Below are 21,533 nucleotides of genomic sequence, written 5' to 3'. Positions count from 1 at the left end.
CCTCCTCCTGGGCGAAATACCTGCCGTGGGTGGAGTACTCCCTCAACACTATGGAGAGCGCCGCCACTGGTATGTCCCCATTCGAATGTTCCCTGGGTTACCAACCCCCTCTGTTTCCCCAACAGGAGCTGGAGGTGGCGGTCCCAACCACCAGGGCCCATCTCCGCCGGTGTCGCAACGTGTGGAGGACCGCCAGGGCGGCGTTGCTCCGCGCCACCGAGCGCGCCCGGCGGAGCGCGAACCGGCGGAGGGTGCCGGCCCCTGACTACCAGCCAGGTCAGAGGGTTTGGCTGTTGGCCCGGGACCTGCCCCTCCAGACCTCCCAAACCTCCACCCGGAAACTCAACCCCCGCTACGTTGGTCCCTATCCCGTGGACCGTATCGTCAACCCCACGGCGGTACGTTTGACCCTTCCTCCCTCCCTCAAAATACACCCGGTGTTCCATGTCTCCCAGCTTAAACCTGTGGCCGCCAGCCCTTTGTCTTCCCCCAGCCCGGCTCCGCCGCCGCCCCGTGTCCTGGATGATGGGGACCCGGTATGGACAGTAAACAAACTACTGGAGGTCCGCCGCCGGGGTCGCGGGTTTCAATACCTAGTGGACTGGGTTGGCTACGGGCCCGAGGACCGGACTTGGGTGCCTGCGTCCTATCTCGCCGACCCGTCCTTATTGGAGGATTTCTACCGAGCCAACCCCGGGGCCCTGGGTCCGTCGTCCGGTGCCTCCCCTGAGGAAGGGGGTACTGTTGTGCCTCCTAATCTGACACGCCCCCGTGAGCCTCGTTCTGGCGCCCCCTCCCAGCCGGATTGAGTGGGCCGGATCTCTGGCTCTGTTTGCAGCAGGTGTGGGCTATTACGTTTCAGCCCAGCTGTCCCAATCACCACCTGGACAGCCGCCTACTTAACCCTGCTACAGACGGAGATCCAACGCTTGGACATAACTTTCTGTATGGACCCCCTCTGACTACTCTCATCTGGATTTCCCTCCCTGGCTCGACCCCTGGACTCCCCTCTGGACTACTCTCTCATGGATCACTCTCCCTGGCCCGAAAAGGATCTCGGACTTTGCTCACTAGGGTAGTATCGCAGCACATAATACAACACCCCTGACCTCATACACGCACACACACATAGTATAATTACACACCCCATAACTATCGCCTGCATCACACCTTATGTTTGTTTTTCCACTAGTTAGTGTAGGGCCTATTTCTTTGTTTATATCATCCATAATAAATCATTATATATTCTCCTGGCCTCTGTCTCTGTTTCTCTGGGGTTCCACCACATTTGGCTTTTCCAGTTTCAAGGTGTGCATAACAGACAGAGTCCTGAAAAATGTTTCCCAAAATGGTTGCAATTTGGGACAAAAGTAAAACATGTGACTAAGGTTGGCGGGGGTGTGGCTACACCGATCACATTTGTCATCCAGTTCTGGGAATATTTCTGTCAGTCTGGCTTTAGAATAGTGGAGCCTGTGGAACACCTTGAATTGGATGAGGCCCAGTCCTGCACATGAAGTAGTAGAGTTGATTCTACTAATTGCCTCCCTCCACCAGTCATCCTCGAAACTCCTTCCCAACTCCTCTTCCCAGGCTGATCTAGATTTGAGGGGGATTTGTTCCCCAAAAGTCATAAGAAGACCATGAATATGAGAAATTAGTGAGTTGTTCGAGGGTTTAAGTTTGAATAATTCTTCCCATGGTGACAGGGCCGGTACTAAAGGAAATTCTGGGAATTGGGACTTAACAAAATTGCGGATCTGGAAGTATCGGAATTGATGGTGCCGTGGCAGATTGTATTTCTCCAGTAAGTGTTCAAATGTGGAGAAAATTCCCTCATAGTACAGATCCCTAATATTTCTTATTCCCTTCCTCTTCCATAATGAGAAGGCGGTATCTATCGTGGATGGTGGGAACAAATGGTTTGCGGAGACTGGTCCTAAAGTTGAAGCGGGGGAGAATTTAAAGTAGCGACGGAATTGGAACCAACTTTTCAGAGAAGCTATGACAATAGGATTCTTTGAGTATCGGGAAACAGGAGTAGAGGGATAGGGAGAACATAGCAGAGCAGATAGCGAGGTTCCTGTACAAGATAGAGGGGTAGTGGTGGTCTAGTGGATAGTGAGTTGGACTTGGGATCGGAAGGTTGTGAGTTCAAATCCCGCCTGAAGCCACACCACTACTAGTGTGCCCTTGGGTAAGGCACTTAGCCCTCAGTTACTCCAGGGGGAATGTCCCTGTAATTCGTAATTGTAAGTCGCTTTGGATAAAAGCGTCTGCTAAATGACAAAATTAATTTAATTAAAATTAAGATGTTTCCTCTATTACAGACCATGGGGCCTCTGAGGTATGGTACCAGTAAAGGAGCTTATGGATGTTTGCTGCCCAATAATAGTATAAAAAGTTGGGGAGCGCAAGGCCGCCATTCTGTTTCTGATCCTGTAGTATCCCTATATTAATTCTTGGCTGTTTGTCTTCCCAAATGAACGAAGAGATCAGTTTGTTTAGATTTTGAAAAAACGATTTTGGTAAGAATATAGGGATTGACTGAAATAAATATAGGAATTTGGGGAGTATTGTCATTTTTACCGAGTTAATCCTACCTGTAAGTGTTAGAGGAAGCTTGTTCCATCTCAGGAGATCTTTTTTAGTTTGAGTTATTAATTGGTCAACATTTTCAGGAAAAAGGGCTGAGTATGAACGGGTAATGTTTACACCAAGATACTTGAATCCTGACTGAGAGAAGGAAAAAGGGATGTCAGCCTGTTTTAATTGTGTCGCCAGGGAGTTAACTGGGAAGCATACACTCTTTTGATAGTGGCTCAGGAGGTAGAGTCGACGTCTAATGATCACAAGGTTGGCAGATCGGCGGTTCGAGCCCCAGCTGGCCACATGTCGAAGTGTCCTTGGGCAAGACACTGAACCCCAAAATTGCTCCCAGTGAGCGGGACGGCGCCTTGCATGGCAGCTTGCCGCCATTGGTGTGTGAATGTGTGTGTGAATGGGTGAATGAGAGGCCTTTGTAAAGCGCTTTGTAATAAGGCGCTATATAAGTCAGTCCATTTACCATTTAGCTGACTGTCACTACGCTGCTCGTCCAGCTGTAGTCTGCGTAGCTGTGCTGAGAACCAGAGCACTAACTATGTTTCTTGGGAGGGTTACAGCTAACTTCCTATTGTTTTATTATAGAAGTACTGCTGGGCTCAGCCCTTCCATGGTCTCCTGCTCTCCATGCAAATGCATTAGTGTGAGTTCTGGCGAAGCGTCAGCTAAATGACTGTAATGTAATGCGAAAGCCAGTGAGTGTTTGCTCGCATTCATGAATTAAATATTGCATGACAAGTGTATTTAGCTAGCTGGCTAACGTCAGTGGTAGAGCAGAGGTGATAAGCTAAAGGCTAGCTAGTGGTAGCCTACCAAACTACCCGTGAGTTAGAGTGAGGCACTGACTGTAGCCTAGCCTATTGTATGGAGTGAGAGGACACATTGCATTGTTTTGGAGCATATCTGTTATATAAAAACATTAGTGTCTTGTCTGTAGCCTATATTGCACTTTGGGTTACTGACCTTTACATTATGCAAAGTTATTACCTAAAACAATGCATGTATTGAGCTAGAGTTCAACTACTTTATTGAAACAATCTACCGCCATAGTCCATGGCCTGTTGTTATACCTATTTGATGTAGCAAAGCCTTTTTTATTTATATAATTTTTAATTTTTTATTAATACTTATTCATTTTGCACATGTATATGTATAGGCCTGGCTGATTTAGAAAACATAAAATAAAATTAGCAAAAGAAATCTTTTTTGTGTGTGTATCCGTTTAACCGATTAATCGAAAAAATAATCGGCAGATTAATCGATTATCAAAATAATCGTTAGTTGCAGCCCTAGCTGAAGTTATCTAAAATAGAAATTATATTGGGGATGTTGGCCATAGGGTTCCCGACATAAAGTAGAAGGTTGTCCGCGTAAAGCGAGATACGTCCCCCCGTCTAATACCTTGCATCAGAGGGGAGGTCCGTAGAGTAATTGAAAGGGGTTCAATCGCTATGGCAAATAAAAGGGGACTCAGAGGGCACCCCTGGCGAGTGCCCCGTGAAAGAGTGAAGTATTTAGATCGAGTATTGTTGGTACATACACAGGATTGGGGGTCAGTATACAATAGGCGAATTCAGGCGATGAAACTTTCGGGAAAGCCGAATGTCTTAAGTGTGCTAAACAAATATTCCCACTCTACTCTATCGAAGGCCTTTTCGGCATCCAACGATATCACTATCTCTGGGACTTTAGAAGATTGATCGGAATAAATAATATTCATTAAAGTCCGAATATTTAAAAATGAGTAACGGCCTTTAATAAAACCGGTCTGTGTTTCAGAGATTATGTCAGGAATGACTGTCTCAATTCGACTTGAGAGCACCTTTGCCAGCACCTTTCCATCGACATTCAAAAGAAATATAGGTCTGTAAGATCCGCACTGAGTGGGATCTTTGTCTTTCTTAAAGAGTAGACACAAGTATCGCCCTGTCACGTCCTCCACTTCCACCTAGCTTGTGCCAGTATATCTCTTTCTCCTCTGTCTCTGTCTGTGTGTGTATGTGAGTCGGCGTGGCCCAGGCTCCAGCATTCATCCACTCAGCAGTCATCACCAGATCATTGTTTGTCGTTACAAGTCAGTCAAAGTCTCGGCCACTTAGCAGCGGTTCATTTCCCGAAGATCCTCTGTGTATAAGTATTTTTCTCACCGCGTTCACTCTGTGCTACAGGACCACTTCCCGGCTTCTGCCTGCCTACCTACCTACCTGCCCTGCCAGCCTGCCTTGCCTACCTGCCCTGTCTGCCTGTCCTGCCTGCCCTATCCTACCTGTCCTGCCTACCTGTCCTGCCCACCTGTCCTGCATGTCCACCTGTCCTGCCTGCCCTGCCAACCTGCCCTGTCTGCCTGTCCTGCCTACCTGTCCTGCCTGTCCTGTCTACCTGTCCTGCCTACCTGTCCACTTGTCCTGCCTACCTGTCCTGCCTACCTGTCCTGCCTGTCCTGTCTACCTGTCCTGCCTACCTGTCCTGCCTACCTGTCTACCTGTCCTGCCTACCTGTCCTGCCTATCTGTCCTGCCTACCTGTCCACTTGTCCTGCCTACCTGTCCTGCCTACCTGTCCTGCCTACCTGTCCTGCCTGTCCTGTCTACCTGTCCTGCCTACCTGTCCTGCCTACCTGTCCTGCCTACCTGTCCACCTGTCCTGCCTACCTGTCCTGCCTACCTGTCCACCTGTCCTGCCTACCTGTCCTGCCTACCTGTCCTGCCTACCTGTCTACCTGTCCTGCCTACCTGTCCTGCCTGTCCTGCCTACCTGTCCTGCCCTGCCTACCTGCCCTGTCTGCCCTGTCTGCCTGTCTACCTGCCTTGTCTGCCCTACTTACCCTACCTACCTTCCTGCTGCCCTGCTACCCTACCCTACTCGCCATTCCACCCTGCTACTCTGTTCCCCCCTATCCCCTCATTAAAACCAGTTTATTTTAAAGTGCCTTTAAATGTCAGTAAATTGATTCAAATTGAAATACAGAAATATCCCATGTACTATGTATTCATAACCTTTGCTATGACACTCTTAAAATGAGCTAAAATGCAAAAATGTCATCAGCAAATGACTAAATAAGTTGAATTGTCCATCTTAATGTAAGAACAATAGTTCATGTAGTTTTGGAATGAATATCTTTGTTTTTATAGGGCCTCTGATTTGCATAGGAATCACTTACACACTATGTAGATTAGGATGTCACGACCAACTCTCAAATTGAATAATTTTATCTTGATCATGACAAACTCCTCAGTCCCTGCCAGTGACAAATATACCCATAACTTGATGCAGCTACAACTATTATTCACACGAGAGATGGTGCAGAAACTGCATTGCATGTGCTAGATTTGCACTAAACGTAATGTTTTGTAGTAAAACCAAATAAACAGCCTCTGTCTTTGCTGTATAACTTGAATTCATTGTTGCAAAATGAATTACTCTACGGACATTGTTTCAGGTGTAGTGCTGAGGCACAAATATGTACATTTCAAGCCTGCAAACTGCGACACTTTAAATAAATGTGCAATAACACTATGTGCAATATGACAACCCTAGTCGTCTATCTGTACAGTATAGTATAGTGGATAGTGTACATAGCCTTTATTTATGTAAACCAGCTCCTTCCCTTCTTGTGTTTTTTTTTTTAAAGTTTTTTTTTCTTTCCTAACACCAGGGGAGCCACCCCTCCTAAATTTCGTTGTTTGGTACCTGTACTGTAGCAATGACAATAAAGACCATTCATTCATTCATTCATTCATTCATTCATTCATTCATTCATTCATTCATTCATTCATTCAAACACAATTATATGTATATTTATTTTCCATTAAGGAATTCTTTTTGGCCTCTTGGTTATAGACTAAGATCTACCATCCAATGAATGTCACACAGGAACACTGTTTCCCTCCTGAAAATCGTTATTATTAGTACCAGACCTATGAAAAATGTTTTGTATCAGACCTTCGTATCTTAAATGGTTTTAAATATTCAAAGAACTTGGGACCCAATTTGCATGTGCGAAGATTTGTGAAATTGGGGCAAACTCAGCCATCTTTAGCACTGCTGAACCAAATTGGGACCTGAGGTGTGTTTGATTGATCTTCCCATGATCTAGCCCCGGCCCATGTAAACTACCTCCTGGGCCGAGATATGCCGCTGAAACTTAGCAGCTGCCTGTATGAGATGCTCTTGGATCTGTATGAGGTGCTTTTGGGACCTGTGTCAGGTACATATCTGGCCTGGGGAGGCTGTGGATGTAAACATCTCAGTTCCGTGTTTGAACACCAGGTGGCAGTAGAGGATCAGGTATTACTTCTATGACTGTACCAAACCACAGGATAGGATGTCCAAATAAGGAGAGAGATACTGATTCCGTTTGGGGGAACAGAGAAAACATATGCCAATAATGAGTGTATAAAATAAATACACTAGCCACATCTGGATTCAGAAATTATTTTGTTATTTGTGCACCAGAATGCTGCTGCCAGTCTGGTGTTCAATCTCCCCAAATTCTCCCATATTACCCCTCTCCTCCCATGTTACCCCTCTCCTTCGGACCTTTCACTGGCTCCCAGCATTTCACATCAGATTCAAGACCTTGGTGCTCGCCTACTGGGCAGCAAAGGGAACTACCCCTTGATACATGCAAGCAATGGTCAGCCCCCAAACATCTGCCCGTTCACTCCGCCTCTGCTGGTCGACTGGCACCACTGCCTCTACGGCGATGAAGCAGTCACGCTACCCGGTCACAGCTTTTCACCGTCCTGGCACCCTGCTGGTGGAATGAGCTTCTGTCAGGACTCCAAAGTCACTCCCTATCTTCCGCTGTAGACTCATCTCTTCAGTCTACACCGTAACTGTAATTCCTGGAACCTCTCCATACCCTCTACCCCCCCCTGTAGAGTTTCTCTACTGTAAAAAAAAAATCTTCCTCCTTCTAGCATTTTGACTGAATGAAAACGTCTATTTAATTTTAAAATGTATTATTATCAGGAGCAGTGCCTTCCATAATTGACAGTTATACTGTCAAAATGTTTACTTGATTTTAAAGTGGTATTCAAATAATGGTCTACCTGATATCACCACCTATGTGTTACATGTTAGATGTGTAATGATCATTAATGAAGAAACTCAGACACAGATCAAACCTAGTCCCGGATTAAATACAACAATACAGAAAATCTCCATTGAAGATGCATTTTACTCTTGGATAAGGCTTACTCTGTGTACAGGAAAGCAGTGACTATCTCAGCCATAGCAATATAATTGTCTAACACTGACCTTGTTCAGAACACTGACCCTGATCAGAACACTGACCCTGATCAGAACACTGACCCTGATCAGAACACTGACCCTGATCAGTGGTTCCCGTGTGGTATTTGTGTTGTTTGTCTTTAATAAACAATATACTTTGGGGACAGATTTCATGTTGTCATGTTTTTGTGTATATAATCTCCCCTTCAGTTCCTGATATGACACCTCTTCACAGAAGACAACAAAGAGACCATGACACCATTGTCTGTCCTTGTCTGAACAAACACACACACACACACACACACACACACACACACACACACACAGATCACTCTCACTAGGGCTGTCAGCACAGTGCAATTTCAGACGGGAAACTCTTGGCACTGCCTGCAGCAGGATGGATTCTGTGGAAAAACAGCTGAGTGTTTGTTCAGGTCAAGGGTAAAAAATATGGAATATTTGGACTTCCATGGAAAGGAATCTATGGTTCAAATAAATGTCACCATCATCACCTTTACTGGAAAGCTCACTATATTTTTTTCAGCTGCTACGTTTTTTCTTATTTTCTATTGTACTGTCCACGTTTACAGAGAACACATTGACCTGGGGAAGACTCACAGAGGAGAGCAGAGGGGATGAATCTGCCCACTGTCATTGGTTAGGGACACATCACTGGGAAGGACACAGAATCCTAAGAAGGATTCTAGACACGAGGCTGTAGCGTAGTAGGATTTGATAAGATTCAACTCTGGTCACTGGGTTCAGACTGACTGTTAGTGCTAACAAACTGGTGGTGGCCTAGTTAGCTGGCCGGTGGCAGGCGGTGACGCAGCACACACAATTACGCATGCATGCACGCACGCACGCACGCACATACACACACACACACACACACACACACACACACACACACACACACACACACACACTGCTGATCGAAGCACCAGGTCAGGAAAGAACTACAGGAAGTGGGTCATGTCAAGGTGGATGTGGGTCACACTGCTCCGGCTCCGGTCAGGCGGACAGAAGGACAGGAAACCCTGAGATGACAACAGCGGGATGGACTGTAGTGTAGTGTAGCATAGCCTAACTCCTTCAACCCCAATTGGCAGTGGGACCTGGAGGACCCGGGGCTGCAAGTGGTGGGAGCCGCAACAATTATTATTGTACATTTCTTCATTTTATCTTGGTTTTGTGGCAGCATTTTTCTATCTCGCCTAGGGCTGCAAAAAATCCAGGCCTGGCTCCATTCCATGCATTACAATGACATTTTTGTGATGTCTCGCCCTGCTCTTTAGCTTACGTTTTTCTTGGTTTCATGCCATTCATTCATTCATTTCCTGTTTTATTTTGATATACTCACCTCTTCTCTCATTTCAGATACTTCACTTCCTGCTCTTGTGTGTTTCCTGCCTGTGTGATTGACTGCCCCACCCTGATTAGTCTCACCTGTCCCTCATTATCCTTCCCTCTCCTGTATATTTAGTCTGTGTGTTCCCCTGTATTTGTGCCCGTTCATCTTTGTACCTTGTGTGAAGTGTTTCAGTGATTCTTCCTAGTGTTGAGTATTCCTGGTTATTTTGATCTCTGTCTGACTTTGCCTTTTGTCTTCTCCTTGCCAGAACAAGTACATTTGTCTAAAGTATTATTAACATTAGAGGAACTGTACAGAGGGGTAGTGGGGGGTGAAGAGGTCTTTAGGAGGGACAGTCAAGATGTATCCAGAAGAGATGGGTCTTGATAGATAGGTAGTGACTCTGGAGTCCTGACAGCAGTGGGAAGCTCATTCCACCACTGGGCGCCTAAACAGTGAAAAGCTGTGACTGAAAAGCTGTGACTGAACAGCGTGACCGCTGCATTCCTCCTAGAGGCGGCGGTGCCAGGCAGCCAGCCGAGGTGGAAGAACCGAATGAGCCTGTCCTCCGTTTTCTACCTCCACCAGCCTAACCTGATGTCAACATAACACACACGACACAGTTCTGTGTGAACCTGCCCTGACACCAACACAGTCATGGACACCTCTTTTGTGGGTGTAAGGTCCATGGCCAAAACAGATGACTCAGCTACTTTGTTGTCAAGGAATTTGGTTCTTTACTCTCCACTACGCTGGCTGTCGACGTGCCTTCAAAGCACACTTCTCCTCCGTTATCATTCTGTTCACGGCCTCCTGTCCTCTGACTCCAGCACATCTGACTGGCCACGTGTCGCTCATGTCCCAGAGGACCTTTAGAGTAGCTGGGTGGAGATAGGACAGTCTGGTCACTTTGGGGACAAAGGTCTGTGCCAGCAGCGCTCTGCTGCGACGTCCCTCCTTTCGCTCCCTCCCTCCCTCCTTCCCTCCATCGCTCTGTCATCATGGGTACAATGTAATAACATCCTGTGGAGCTGCTGACTGCCTGGAAGGACAGAGTCCTGCACAACAGACAGGAACTCTCTGAAGCTATGCCAAGTACACGTACACATTCCCTATGCCAACTACACTTACACACTACATATGCATACTACGCATACACACTGTCTCTGCTTACTACACTTACACACTACCTATACATACTACACTTACACACTTCCTCTGCATATTACACATACACACTACCTATGCATACTACAGTTACACACTACATATGTACGTATACTACACTTACACACTCACTATACATGCTACACTTACACACTTCTATGTCAACTATATACGTATTCCACTCAGTAGCCCTGAAAGGGGAAACTAATTCCACAACCACCACAAAGACAAGAGGCCAAGGTTCAATTCCTGTTTTTCACCATGTCAGTTCTTCATTACTGTAAATCGCAACTTTCTCAATCACGGCTTCCTCTCTCATAATGATGAGAACACGACACATGGGAATCTCTGGGACTGCTAAGGCTGTGGGTTCTACATCCACCGGGACCATAGGCGATAGAAAGAAAACAAACGATCCGCTCACTGAACTGTAAGTCGCTTTGCGTGTGTAACTAAATGACAAAAACAGAATTACAATAACATATTAACTCCCACCGACACCAAGGAGCAGAATGTTCTGGATAACACATTTGCATTCCTTGTGGGTTTACTGAGGTGAAAGCAACATGAATCAAGAAATGACACGTCGTAGTAAAACTTCTTGCCAACTCGCACAATTATCTGCCAACGTATCAACACAGTTGTGAAATGGATTGTGTTCACATCACTGTGGGCTAATAGCTAAAGGGCCTGGGAAGTGCATGCTCATGCATGATGGAAACCCCACATCAACAGCCTTGGGCGGAGAGAGGCATGTTGACACATCACTGGCTTCATTTTATTACCCCTGCAGGAATGAGGAAGTGAGGGAGTCACAACTTTACGGGAAGGTACAGGGAGGGGAGGGGTTGATGGGAATGCATGGGGGTGGGGAGGGTTATGACAAATATTTGGACAGAGAGAGAAGACAGAGAGAGAATTGGAGAGGGAGAGAGAGAGGGGGGGGGGGAGTAGGGAGTATGGTAGAATGCTTTAAACAATAGTAGCTCAATAAAAGGTTTTTAGAATCCGGTTTCTGTGTGCACAAGACAATATAGGGAAGTTATGCTAACATAAGGCTCAATGTATCATGCTGTATTGCAGATGTGAGCAGTTCACAAACTCATTCTGGTGAGACTTTCGGTATTTCATGGCTATAGAGCTGCTATCACTTCTTGTTAGTCCAACTGAACCTAATTACCCAAAGGAATCTACAGCGAAGCTAAGAAGTTCACTATACTCCAATTGAAGCTCATTACCCCCAGGAGTGTACAGCTATGCAAAGAAAGTTCACTATCATACAAAGTCAAACAGAACTTGGTGAGTTCCACAGTTCAAAGGTACACCGACACACAGGCAAGCTGCAACAGGACGAGAGTCCACAATCCCTTGCATTCCCTCACTGTCAGTGTGCACACACTGCTGTTTATAAACGTATGAGTCAAAACACTTGATTGACATGCACATCCTGTACAGTTGGCGGCCAGGCTATTGATCTCTCTCCCTCCCGCCCTTGTTCCCTCTGTCCTTCGGAGGAGTGACATACCACAATGTAGTTGCGGTCACACCACACCTTCTGCCCTGAGATCTGTGTGCGCCTGTTTGCCTGGGAGACAGAGCAAGCTGACCTTTAGCCTAATGGCCAACCCGACCTACACAGAACAACTGTATGTCAGGGAGCCTGTGAGTCAGGGAGACTGGGAGACTGAGAGGCTTGGGAGGCTAGGAGGCTGGGAGGCTAGGAGGCTAAGAGGCTGGGAGGCTAAGAGGCTGGGAGGCTGAGAGGCTAGGAGGCTGGGAGGCTTTGAGGCTAGGAGGCTAGGAGGCTAGGAGGCTGAGAGGCTAGGAGGCTAGGAGGCTGGGAGGCTGAGAGGCTTGGGAGGCTAGGAGGCTGGGAGGCTAGGAGGCTAAGAGGCTGGGAGGCTAAGAGGCTGGGAGGCTGGGAGGCTGGGAGGCTAGGGGGCTAGGAGGCTGGGAGGCTGAGAGGCTAGGAGGCTAGGAGGCTGGGAGGCTAGGAGGCTAAGAGGCTGGGAGGCTAAGAGGCTGGGAGGCTGGGAGGCTGAGAGGCTGAGAGGCTAGGAGGCTGGGAGGCTGAGAGGCTAGGGGGCTAGGAGGCTGGGAGGCTGAGAGGCTAGGAGGCTGAGAGGCTAGGAGGCTGGGAGGCTAGGAGGCTGAGAGGCTGGGAGGCTATGAGGCTGGGAGGCTGAGAGGCTAGGAGGCTGAGAGGCTAGGGGGCTAGGAGGCTGGGAGGCTGAGAGGCTAGGAGGCTGAGAGGCTAGGAGGCTGGGAGGCTGAGAGGCTAGGAGGCTAGGAGGCTGAGAGGCTAGGAGGCTGGGAGGCTGAGAGGAGGCTGAGAGGCTAGGAGGCTGGGAGGCTGAGAGGCTAGGAGGCTGGGAGGCTTTGAGGCTAGGAGGCTAGGAGGCTGAGAGGCTAGGAGGCTGGGAGACTAGGAGGCTAGGAGGCTAGGAGGCTGAGAGGCTATGAGGCTGGGAGGCTAGGAGGCTAGGAGGCTAGGAGGCTGAGAGGCTAGGAGGCTGGGAGGCTAGGAGGCTAGGAGGCTTGAGTCAAGGAGGCTGTGAGTCAGGGGACAGGAATGCAGCAGCACTCCCCTCCTCTCCCCCCGGTGGGAGGCAGGCGTGGATGGGTTCTCACACTGCCCTGGGTCTTCCAGGGTTCTGAGTCCAGGAGGGAGAGAGAGATGAGGGAGAGAGATAGTGATGGGGGAGAGGGAGAAGGGGAGAGAGGGACAGAGTCAGGGAGCCCCAGCCAGGCCAGGGAGTAGCAGCCTGGCCAGGGGAGTCAGGGTCACCCTGAGACATCTCATTCATCCCTCCCCCTGGAAACCCTCAGGCATCCTCCAGGCAGGGCAGGCAAATATGGCCTGTCTCACAGTCCTCCTCTCCTCTCAGTTGGGCTCTCCCATGTCCTGGCTTGTTGCTGTGGGAGGGAGGGAGGGAGGGAGAGAGGGAGGTATGGAGGGGGCGTGGCTAGTCTGGACAACCAACCGTGGGATCCACCACAGATGTCAGAATGCCGGGGTGGATGCCTGTCCACCCTCTCTCTCTCTCTCTCTCTCTCTCTCTCTCTCTCTCTCTCTCTCTCTCTCTCTCTGACTCATTCACAAAAATGTGAGAACAGAATACAAATTCAAACTGCCATCGGCTTTCTGTAACAAGTTCAACTGTGGATTCTTTAGCACGTGTGTCTACACAGTCACATGTGTAGAATCACTCTCATTTTCACAGGGACCATTAAAGCGTCCAACGAGAGCCAAATTGATTGTGAATGGCCACGTCTGATAAACCTTTGATGGGAAATAGGATAACAGACTCTAAGCAGGGGGCGTGGAGGCTGGTGGAGGTAGGAATCAGAGGACGCAGAGGGCAGAGTATCTGTGTCAGACAGTGAGGACCCTCCCGTCGGAGTTCTAAGCAGCCGCAGCCATAGAAGGAGAGACAAGCTGTAGCCCTGTCAGTTCCCATCGCAGTAAACTATGTACAAAGGCATCTGCTGGGGCTGGGGCTGAGGATGACCCAGACCACACACACACACACACACACACACACACACACACACACACAGTGATGAGGAGCAGGGTGAGTCACTGGTGGAACACTCTGGGGAGGAACAGAATGACCTTTCAGAGAGCGCTGTGATCTGGTGGAAGAACTGAGACAAGACACCGAGACAATACTCCCTCTCTCTCTCTCTTTCTCTGTTTCTTTCTTTCTTTCTTCATTTCTGTGTGTGTGTCTGTGTGCATGTGCATGGTTGTGTGCATTTGTGTGTGTGTGTGCCTGCGTGGAGGAGACTTCCAGGGAGGTATGTCTGTGTACTTACATTTGTATGTTCCCTGTGTATATGCACAGGAAGGACATTATCCTAATACGAGTTTGCATACACCTTGTGTAAGTACACACACCTTTGTGATTCACAGGCTGACATTTACAGAACATCATAAATGAGTGTGTCGAGTGTTTCCTGTGTTTGTAAATGGTGTGTGTGTGTGTGTGTGTTTGTGTGTGTGTGTGCGTGCATATGTGTGTGTGTGTGTGTGTCTGTGTGTGTGTATGTGCGCGTGTATGTGATGTTTGAGTAACTTCTTGAGAATACATGTATTACACAATAGATCCGGTGCTTTGTGAGGACTAGTACAGAGGACTAGTACAGAGGACTAGTATAGAGCAGAACAGGGAGGGTTCTGCAACAGCTGGAGTTTCTCTTTCTTTTTCCCAAGAACTGGTTAGTAGGAGTAATGACGGATCCAGCCAGAGGAACTCCCACACATGCACACACACACACACACACACACGCATGCACGCACACACTCACGTACACACACACACACACACACACATACACTAACACACCCATACGCACGCACAGAAACACCCACACCCACACACACAATTTTTATTGTAGCAGCAACGAGCCTTAAAGTCTAAAACAATAAAAGTTTTATAATATCCACATCCTGTAGAGTAACAGTGTTGACACACACACATAACAAAGCAATGTTATCTAAATGTTATCTAAACTGAGAGTAAGATTGACGATTAATAATGAATTTATTATGACCACATCCTTTTGTAGAATTTGATCAAGTAATGAAATAGGATCCTCATAAAAAGCTACCGTACACGAAATGTTCATAACATATTATTGGTGCTAATGATAATTCATAATAGATCATGATAGATTAACTTGACTGTCTATAATGTATATTGATAGCATGTTCTTCGTTGGTTGACATTTTTGAAAGATTAGAGAAAATAGACTGATCGTTACCTCAGAAGCTCCAACACTATAGCATGACCTACTTTGACCTGCTGTTATGGCGATACAAAGCTGAGTGTAGATCACCATTCAAATGAGCTCCGTAGAAGAGGAGAGGATGACTCACTGATGATCGGCCATGCAAATGCCCTTCCTTTTATTTGACCAGGTTTGCATGGCGAGGCATGATCCACCTCAGGTTCACACAGAGAGTCAACAACATCAGACAGCAGCAATATATATATATACTGTATATAGGCTGTCACTGAGGAAGAACCCTTTGTAGAAAACCTTCTGGGTTCCAAGTACAATTGAACCCGTTCCATTTCAGGGACAGCCGAAGAAGGCTTTTGAACCCCTTTTGTTTTCTAAGACAATACTGTACAACAATAACTCAAAGTGAATGGAACCAGAGATAAAAGGCTGCAGGATTAAAGGCTGTTTACTGTAGATTAGAGAACCAACAGCAGTAGCAACTTGACCCATCCGGGTTCTCCAACATCCCTCTATACCTGCTTTACAACTCCAGATACACTGACTGGTTTTTATTAAGCTGCACTTATACCGTATATGATACATGAGGCATTGTAGACATGCCGAGCAGCTGAAAATACATGACCTCATTCTATGATTTTAATAACAAAGGACCTGCCGCCCACAGGTCAAGCGGACTACGCCTCCTTATTCTCAGAAGCATGCATAACAATGCTACTGAAAAGAAAAAACGCTCTGTTGTGGTAATGCTATCTCCCCCACAGGCAAATCACTTCCAGGTACAGTGAGTGTGCAGTAGAATACAATGGTACTACTATACCACTGTACCACTGTACTGTGCCTTCCACAAGAGATAGTGGATGAATTTGGTGTTGAGGAACGTTGTCACAGGGATTAGCATCTGTCTCTCTTTTCCTTCCTGACTGAAAAGTGACTGAGTCTGGCACGCGAGATTAAGTTGGGATAAAATTGGGCAGGGCAGGGCAGGGGTGGGGCCGGGCCGGGCCGGGCGGGGGTGGGGTGGGATGGGGCGGGGCAGACTGGTAACATTGGGACCTGGGGAGGGGACGAGGTGGGCCAGGGCAGGGCAGGGAACCATATGAATGAATGAATGGTCTTTATTGTCATTGATATAGTACAGGTACCAAACAACGACATTTGGGAGGGGGGGGCTCCCCTGGTGCTAGGAAAAAAAAACTAAAAACAAGAAGGGAAAAGAGCTGGTTTACATAAATAAAGGCTATGTACACTATCCACTATACTATACTATACAAATAAAACACTGTGCTGTACTCTATGCTATGCTATACCTATTCTAACATTTCCTATTCTCTGAACCTTATGTACCCTAGGGTTGTCATATTGCACATAGTGTTATTGCACATTCATTTATATGCTGTGCCGTATCTGCTCAAGGAATTAAGTTCAGAGCAGGCCCAGCTATAAAGAAGTGTTTTCAATATGTACATAGAGACTAATTTCGAGACAAAATTGTCCACCTACTGTATATTGTGTAAAACGGTAAAACTGACTGTCGACATAGACCTGAGTTCAGTAGTACGTAGCCAGCTAACTCCCCCTATAAAATGAAGATGTTAGCAAGGTGCTGCACCAACAGATTAGCCCACTGAGGCCTGGACCCCTGTTGCATAATCGCCTCTGATTAAATGTACACTTCTGTGTAGATAAACCCGTAAGAACACCATCAAAGTCTATTACCCGGGTCCATCGACCGCTTCCCTGATGCAATCTCCTTCTCAACTTTGACGTAAGGTAATTGTCTGTTCAACACCTGCCCCCACCCCCCCCCCTCTCTCTCTCAAACACACACACACACCACACAAAGGCATTGATGAGTACTGTGAAGGAATGGCTCATGTTCATGTCTGATCATCTCTGCTCAGGTTGCTTGGCTAATCTCTGTAGGTGCTTTAGCCAACTACTATTACACAACAGCTAGTCATGAGAGTTGGCTAAAGCATAAACACAGCTGCTTGGTAGAGCAATGGTGACAACTTATCTTGTTGTCATCCATTGATTTAAGTCTAATGTGAAGTATGATTAGGTGGAGAACAGCCCCAAAGGCATAATGTTAACCACCTGGAATGTCAAGCTCATGTACAAGTTCTAGCTGGAGGAAGAAGTAAGACAAGTTACAGGGGTGCAAACTCGTCACCTTTTAGCCGTTTTTACCTCAAAATAGGTCAACAATTTTCATAAATGTTTTGTTTTCAGGCAAAAAAATGTTGTCACCTTTTTGGGCCATCACCAGTTTGCATCCCTGCAAGTAAGTAGTAAGAAGAAGTAAGACAAGAGAGACAATAAGTCAAGGTTAAAAAAATATTTATTGAAATCGTATAAAAATAGCTTCTAACGTAATTTACAATTTCTAATTTGAACGGTAAAAACAAAACAACAATCCAAGCCGCAATCATGCAACTACAGGTGAAAGCAATATTTTGTATGTATGCTGCACACAGACACACACGCCCGCACACATACACAACATTCTCAGTCCATTCACAGCCACAGCAGACATTTCGAAAAATACAGTAACAAAAACAGTTACCATCAGTAGACTTTCAATGTTTACATACATTAAAATGGAAGTGCTTTGAAGGTTATTTACACATATATACAAACATACACAAACACACACATCTGCTCTGAAGATTTCAAGCCATAAATATGATGAAAATACATATTTAAATAATCTGTGGGCCCTTCAATAAACTGTGGAATGAAATACGCAGCCGAAATTCTTTATAAATAAATAAATAGTTTTCCACAAAGCTCTTGAGTGAGAATAGAAGTCACACAAATAAATAGGCTCTATAATTTACAACTGCCCTCGATTCTGACCTGTGATGCCCAAGACACCAGGTAACATGTTTAACTCATAAACAAAAGAGCAGAAAGTAGAGTAGTTCAGTATGGTGGTAGGTTGCATTGCAGTGTGCATTCAGAAGGTCTATGCGAGTGGTAACTGTGCATACAGGAGGGGTGGCTAGACGAGAGAAAGAGCATCAGACTGTGTGTCTACAGCGGAGGAGAGAGAGTAGAGTACAGTGAGGTAAGTCTTCTGGTGTTTTGTTTGCACAGGTTATCGTGTATCTATGAGGTTGCCTGGTTGCTATTTACATTGGTAGTACTACGGACATAGGCTTTACTGATCTAGGCCTATGGGAGAAGAGCAGGAAATAAAGCGTGTAAAAATAAGACCAAAAAAAAAGCCTTATTGGGTTTTTCTTTCGCATGAAATTCAAGTATTTCCAGGGTCCCCAACAACCTCTCACAGCGAATGAAGGCACTTAAACTTTGCTCCTCTTTGCTTCCTCTGACCCCCTCTACACACACTCTTCGGTGAGGGAGAAGGTGGAGTCGGGTACAGTGGCTGGTAGTAAGGTAACATGGACTGCCTCAGCAGGGTGGTCACAGGCAGGTTAGGACCAGTAGATGTTCTCTGGTGCAGGCAACATGCTCTCACACTACAGCCAATACACAGAGGTTACTACAAGGCCCTCTTAGGCTTGAGAGAATATTTTGCTGTATCAGAGTCCAATTAAGCAGCAAATTAATGAGTGTGAACAAGTGGGGGTCCGGTTGCCAGGAGAGAGAGAGAGAGAGAGAGAGAGAGAGAGAGAGAGAGAGAGAGAGAGAGAGAGAGAGAGAGAGAGAAAAGAGGGAGCGAGATAAAAAAAAATGAAAGAAAAAAGATAAAGGTAAAAAAAACTGCAACTTCCTTCTGGATAGTCCATGTTGTTGTTTTCTTCAGTGTATACAGCTACAATAGTCCTCTGTAATTGTCTCTGTGTGTCCAAGCAGGGCAGGCTGTCACTGGGCCGTCACTGTGGTGAAGGCAGCCGGCTGGTGCTCGTGGCTGATGCTGTGTAGCCTGATCTCGGTGGACTCCACTGGGGACACGCTGGTTGTGCTGCTCTGCATCCACGGGTGATTGATGATGTCCTCAAAAGACGGCCGCTCCGCCGGCCTCAGGGACAGACACCACTTGATCAACTGCTGGCACTCTGAAGGAGGAAGAGAAAGGAGGATATGTTCAGTCGGTGGCTTGGATTGTGTATAGACACACACATCCACACAGACACAGACACAGACGTTTGCATTCAATTGTGAAGGCTCACCTGTAGAGATTCTTCGTCGGAACAGCACCTGGCCTCGTAGGATCTCCTCGTCTTGCTCAAAAGGGATATCTCCACACACCATGTCGTACAGCAGAACCCCCAGAGACCAGACCGTAGCGGACCGCCCGTGGTACCGGTGATACTTGATCCACTCAGGTGGACTGTAGACTCTAGTGCCTGTGGATGTCAGCAAGAGGAGAAAGGGTTAAATAGTGCTCAGGTTTTGACGATGGCAAACATATCTCAACACGATTTCTGTAGAACATGTGCATAACCTTTCAATTGAAAACAAAAGGAGGATCCTATTTCATAAATGTCAAGCGATGATGGCGGATTAGTGACAAGAATAGAATGGGCGCGGCTTCATTCAAGATTCGTTTGTGGGATCAGGTGCCAGTGAGTGTGTGTGTGGGAGGAGGATCTGACATGTGACTTATGTTTACAAACTTTGAGTTGTAAAAATACAGCTACTCTCCAAAGGGTGGCGCTGTAAATGCACACTTTCGGCTAACCACTATGCGGGGCTAAAGGCAATGTCAACGACCATACCAAAATAGACGACGATTTTGTTCAATAACTATAATAAGCTGGTAAGATGGTTCTAATAAAACGCATTCAAAATGTATCCTATGCGGTTTGTTGACATTTAGGATACCGTAAAGAGGTGTATCTTACCGTCGAAGTCGGTGTACACAGTGTCCTTGAGTAATGCCCCCGATCCGAAATCAATCAGCTTCATTTCGCCCGTCCGCAGATCGATGAGGATATTCTCGTCTTTGATATCTCTGTGTACAACCCCGCAGTTATGGCAGTGTCGCACGGCCTCCAGAACCTGGCGGAAAAAGTTCTTTGCCAGCTCCTCCGGTAAGGCCCCCTTCTCGGTGATGAAATCAAAGAGGTCCTTGACGTTCTCCGGCCGGTCCATGACGATAATAAAACTGTCCGATCGCTCATACCAGTCCAGCATCTTGATCACGCCCCGAGACGCCGTGCCAACTTTCTTCAAGAGCAGAATTTCCATGGGCACACGGGAGCCATTAGGCTGAAATAAAAATAAATAAAACGATTTCGGTTAAGTTCTGCCATTTATCAAATAGCTAAAAGAACACGTATAGTCATAGCGAATACAATGAGGTAATTAGCATCGAAAACACACGAAAAAGCCAATCATAGATCGTGAATCATAACAATGCTTACCAGCTCGCCCCATTCGGAGACCCGATCCTTCGCCACATGCTTGACAGCGACCTGTGTGCGGGAAAAAAGAAAACCACGTCAACCAAACCTGAAATGTGATACATACTACAAGATACAAAACCCAATATTGCTTAGTTAGACAATCCAGAGGCCAGATTAATGGCCAAAAGTGCGTCGATAGCAATAAAAACGGAAAATAATACTAACCGGTGCGCCGTCTGCAATCCTCGTGCCAGAGTACACCGTCCCAAACCCGCCGCTGCCCAACACGGCGCCCACCTGGTACGTCTTCTCGAAAGGCTCCCTCTCTTTCACTGGAATATCAGAGGAAAAACACGATAAATACAATTGTTTGATGTATCCTACAATTAATAAACAATATAATGACCAATGCTATCCGAAAACCCGTTCGTATTGAATCCAGCTAACCATAGCTACTCGGTAGGCTTTTACTCTACTGCGTGTCATGGCTAACCTCCATAGCCACATTATGCTAACAACACAAGCGTCATCTAACCTTGATGAACTTGAAGCTGGATTTTCGCCGGCATGTCGACGGATGAGATGTGGGCGAACGAATTCAACTTGGACAGCAGCATTTCTACTGTAATCCGCGAGAATAGATCAGGGGTTTGTACAATTATTCCGATACGCGCTCCAGCTCCACCGTCGTGACTCGTGATCCACGTTGTATGTGTCGGAAAACTGCGGTAGCAATGTCCTCTCATCCAGTGAAGACTCGTGTCCGTGAAGACTCGTGTTCAGTCCTTGAACATAAAAAGCCACGTATCCAGTGAGTGAAAATCCCGAGTAGAAAGATTAAATAAGACCAACGCTAATCTGTACAATGAATTGTAAACAGTTAGCCAAATGATCGAATTAAAAGAAAAACAATGTCAGCTACGTCTCGTCGCTAAGACACCGGCTCTTTGAATTTACGGTAAGGGCAGGGAAGGACACATATATATCTGTAGTAAATGGGTGTAGCCACAACGCCGAACGTCATCCTATCTCCCGCCCCACCACTATTTCTCCACCAATGATAGCCGATGTAGACTTTCCAAACGCACGTCAATCACGGAATGA

The 21,533-nt window shown here is 46.7% G+C and overlaps 2 protein-coding genes across 2 annotated transcripts in view; both read right to left on the bottom strand.

Annotated features, from left to right (window-relative positions):
• Positions 1-21,533, bottom strand: part of celsr3 (cadherin, EGF LAG seven-pass G-type receptor 3) — a gene marked incomplete at its 3' end in the record, with an annotated part of 317,293 nt that overhangs the window by 246,396 nt on the left and 49,364 nt on the right. The window lies entirely within an intron of this gene.
• Positions 18,801-21,136, bottom strand: pim1 (Pim-1 proto-oncogene, serine/threonine kinase). Its single transcript, XM_080534127.1, has 6 exons — positions 20,965-21,136; positions 20,655-20,761; positions 20,448-20,498; positions 19,926-20,292; positions 19,251-19,427; positions 18,801-19,136 (listed from the first exon to the last, which is right to left on the bottom strand). Exons 1-6 carry the CDS (start codon positions 21,044-21,046, stop codon positions 18,943-18,945), a joined length of 978 nt encoding a protein of 325 aa, XP_080390253.1. The 5' UTR covers positions 21,047-21,136; the 3' UTR covers positions 18,801-18,942.

Source organism: Nansenia antarctica (assembly GCF_963989245.1).
Source record: "Nansenia antarctica genome assembly, chromosome: 6".
NCBI lineage: Eukaryota > Metazoa > Chordata > Actinopteri > Argentiniformes > Microstomatidae > Nansenia > Nansenia antarctica.
This window is presented reverse-complemented; position numbering and strand designations above follow the sequence as displayed.

Bases quoted from the DNA above. Each gene is read 5' to 3' on its own strand.
- pim1 (XM_080534127.1), bottom strand. From the start codon at position 21,046: ATGCTGCTGTCCAAGTTGAATTCGTTCGCCCACATCTCATCCGTCGAC. The intron at 20,762-20,964 runs GTTAGATGACGC...CTGATATTCCAG, and splicing joins CCAGCTTCAAGTTCATCAAG to TGAAAGAGAGGGAGCCTTTC. The intron at 19,137-19,250 runs GTGAGCCTTCAC...TTCCTCCTTCAG, and splicing joins CCGACGAAGAATCTCTACAG to AGTGCCAGCAGTTGATCAAG.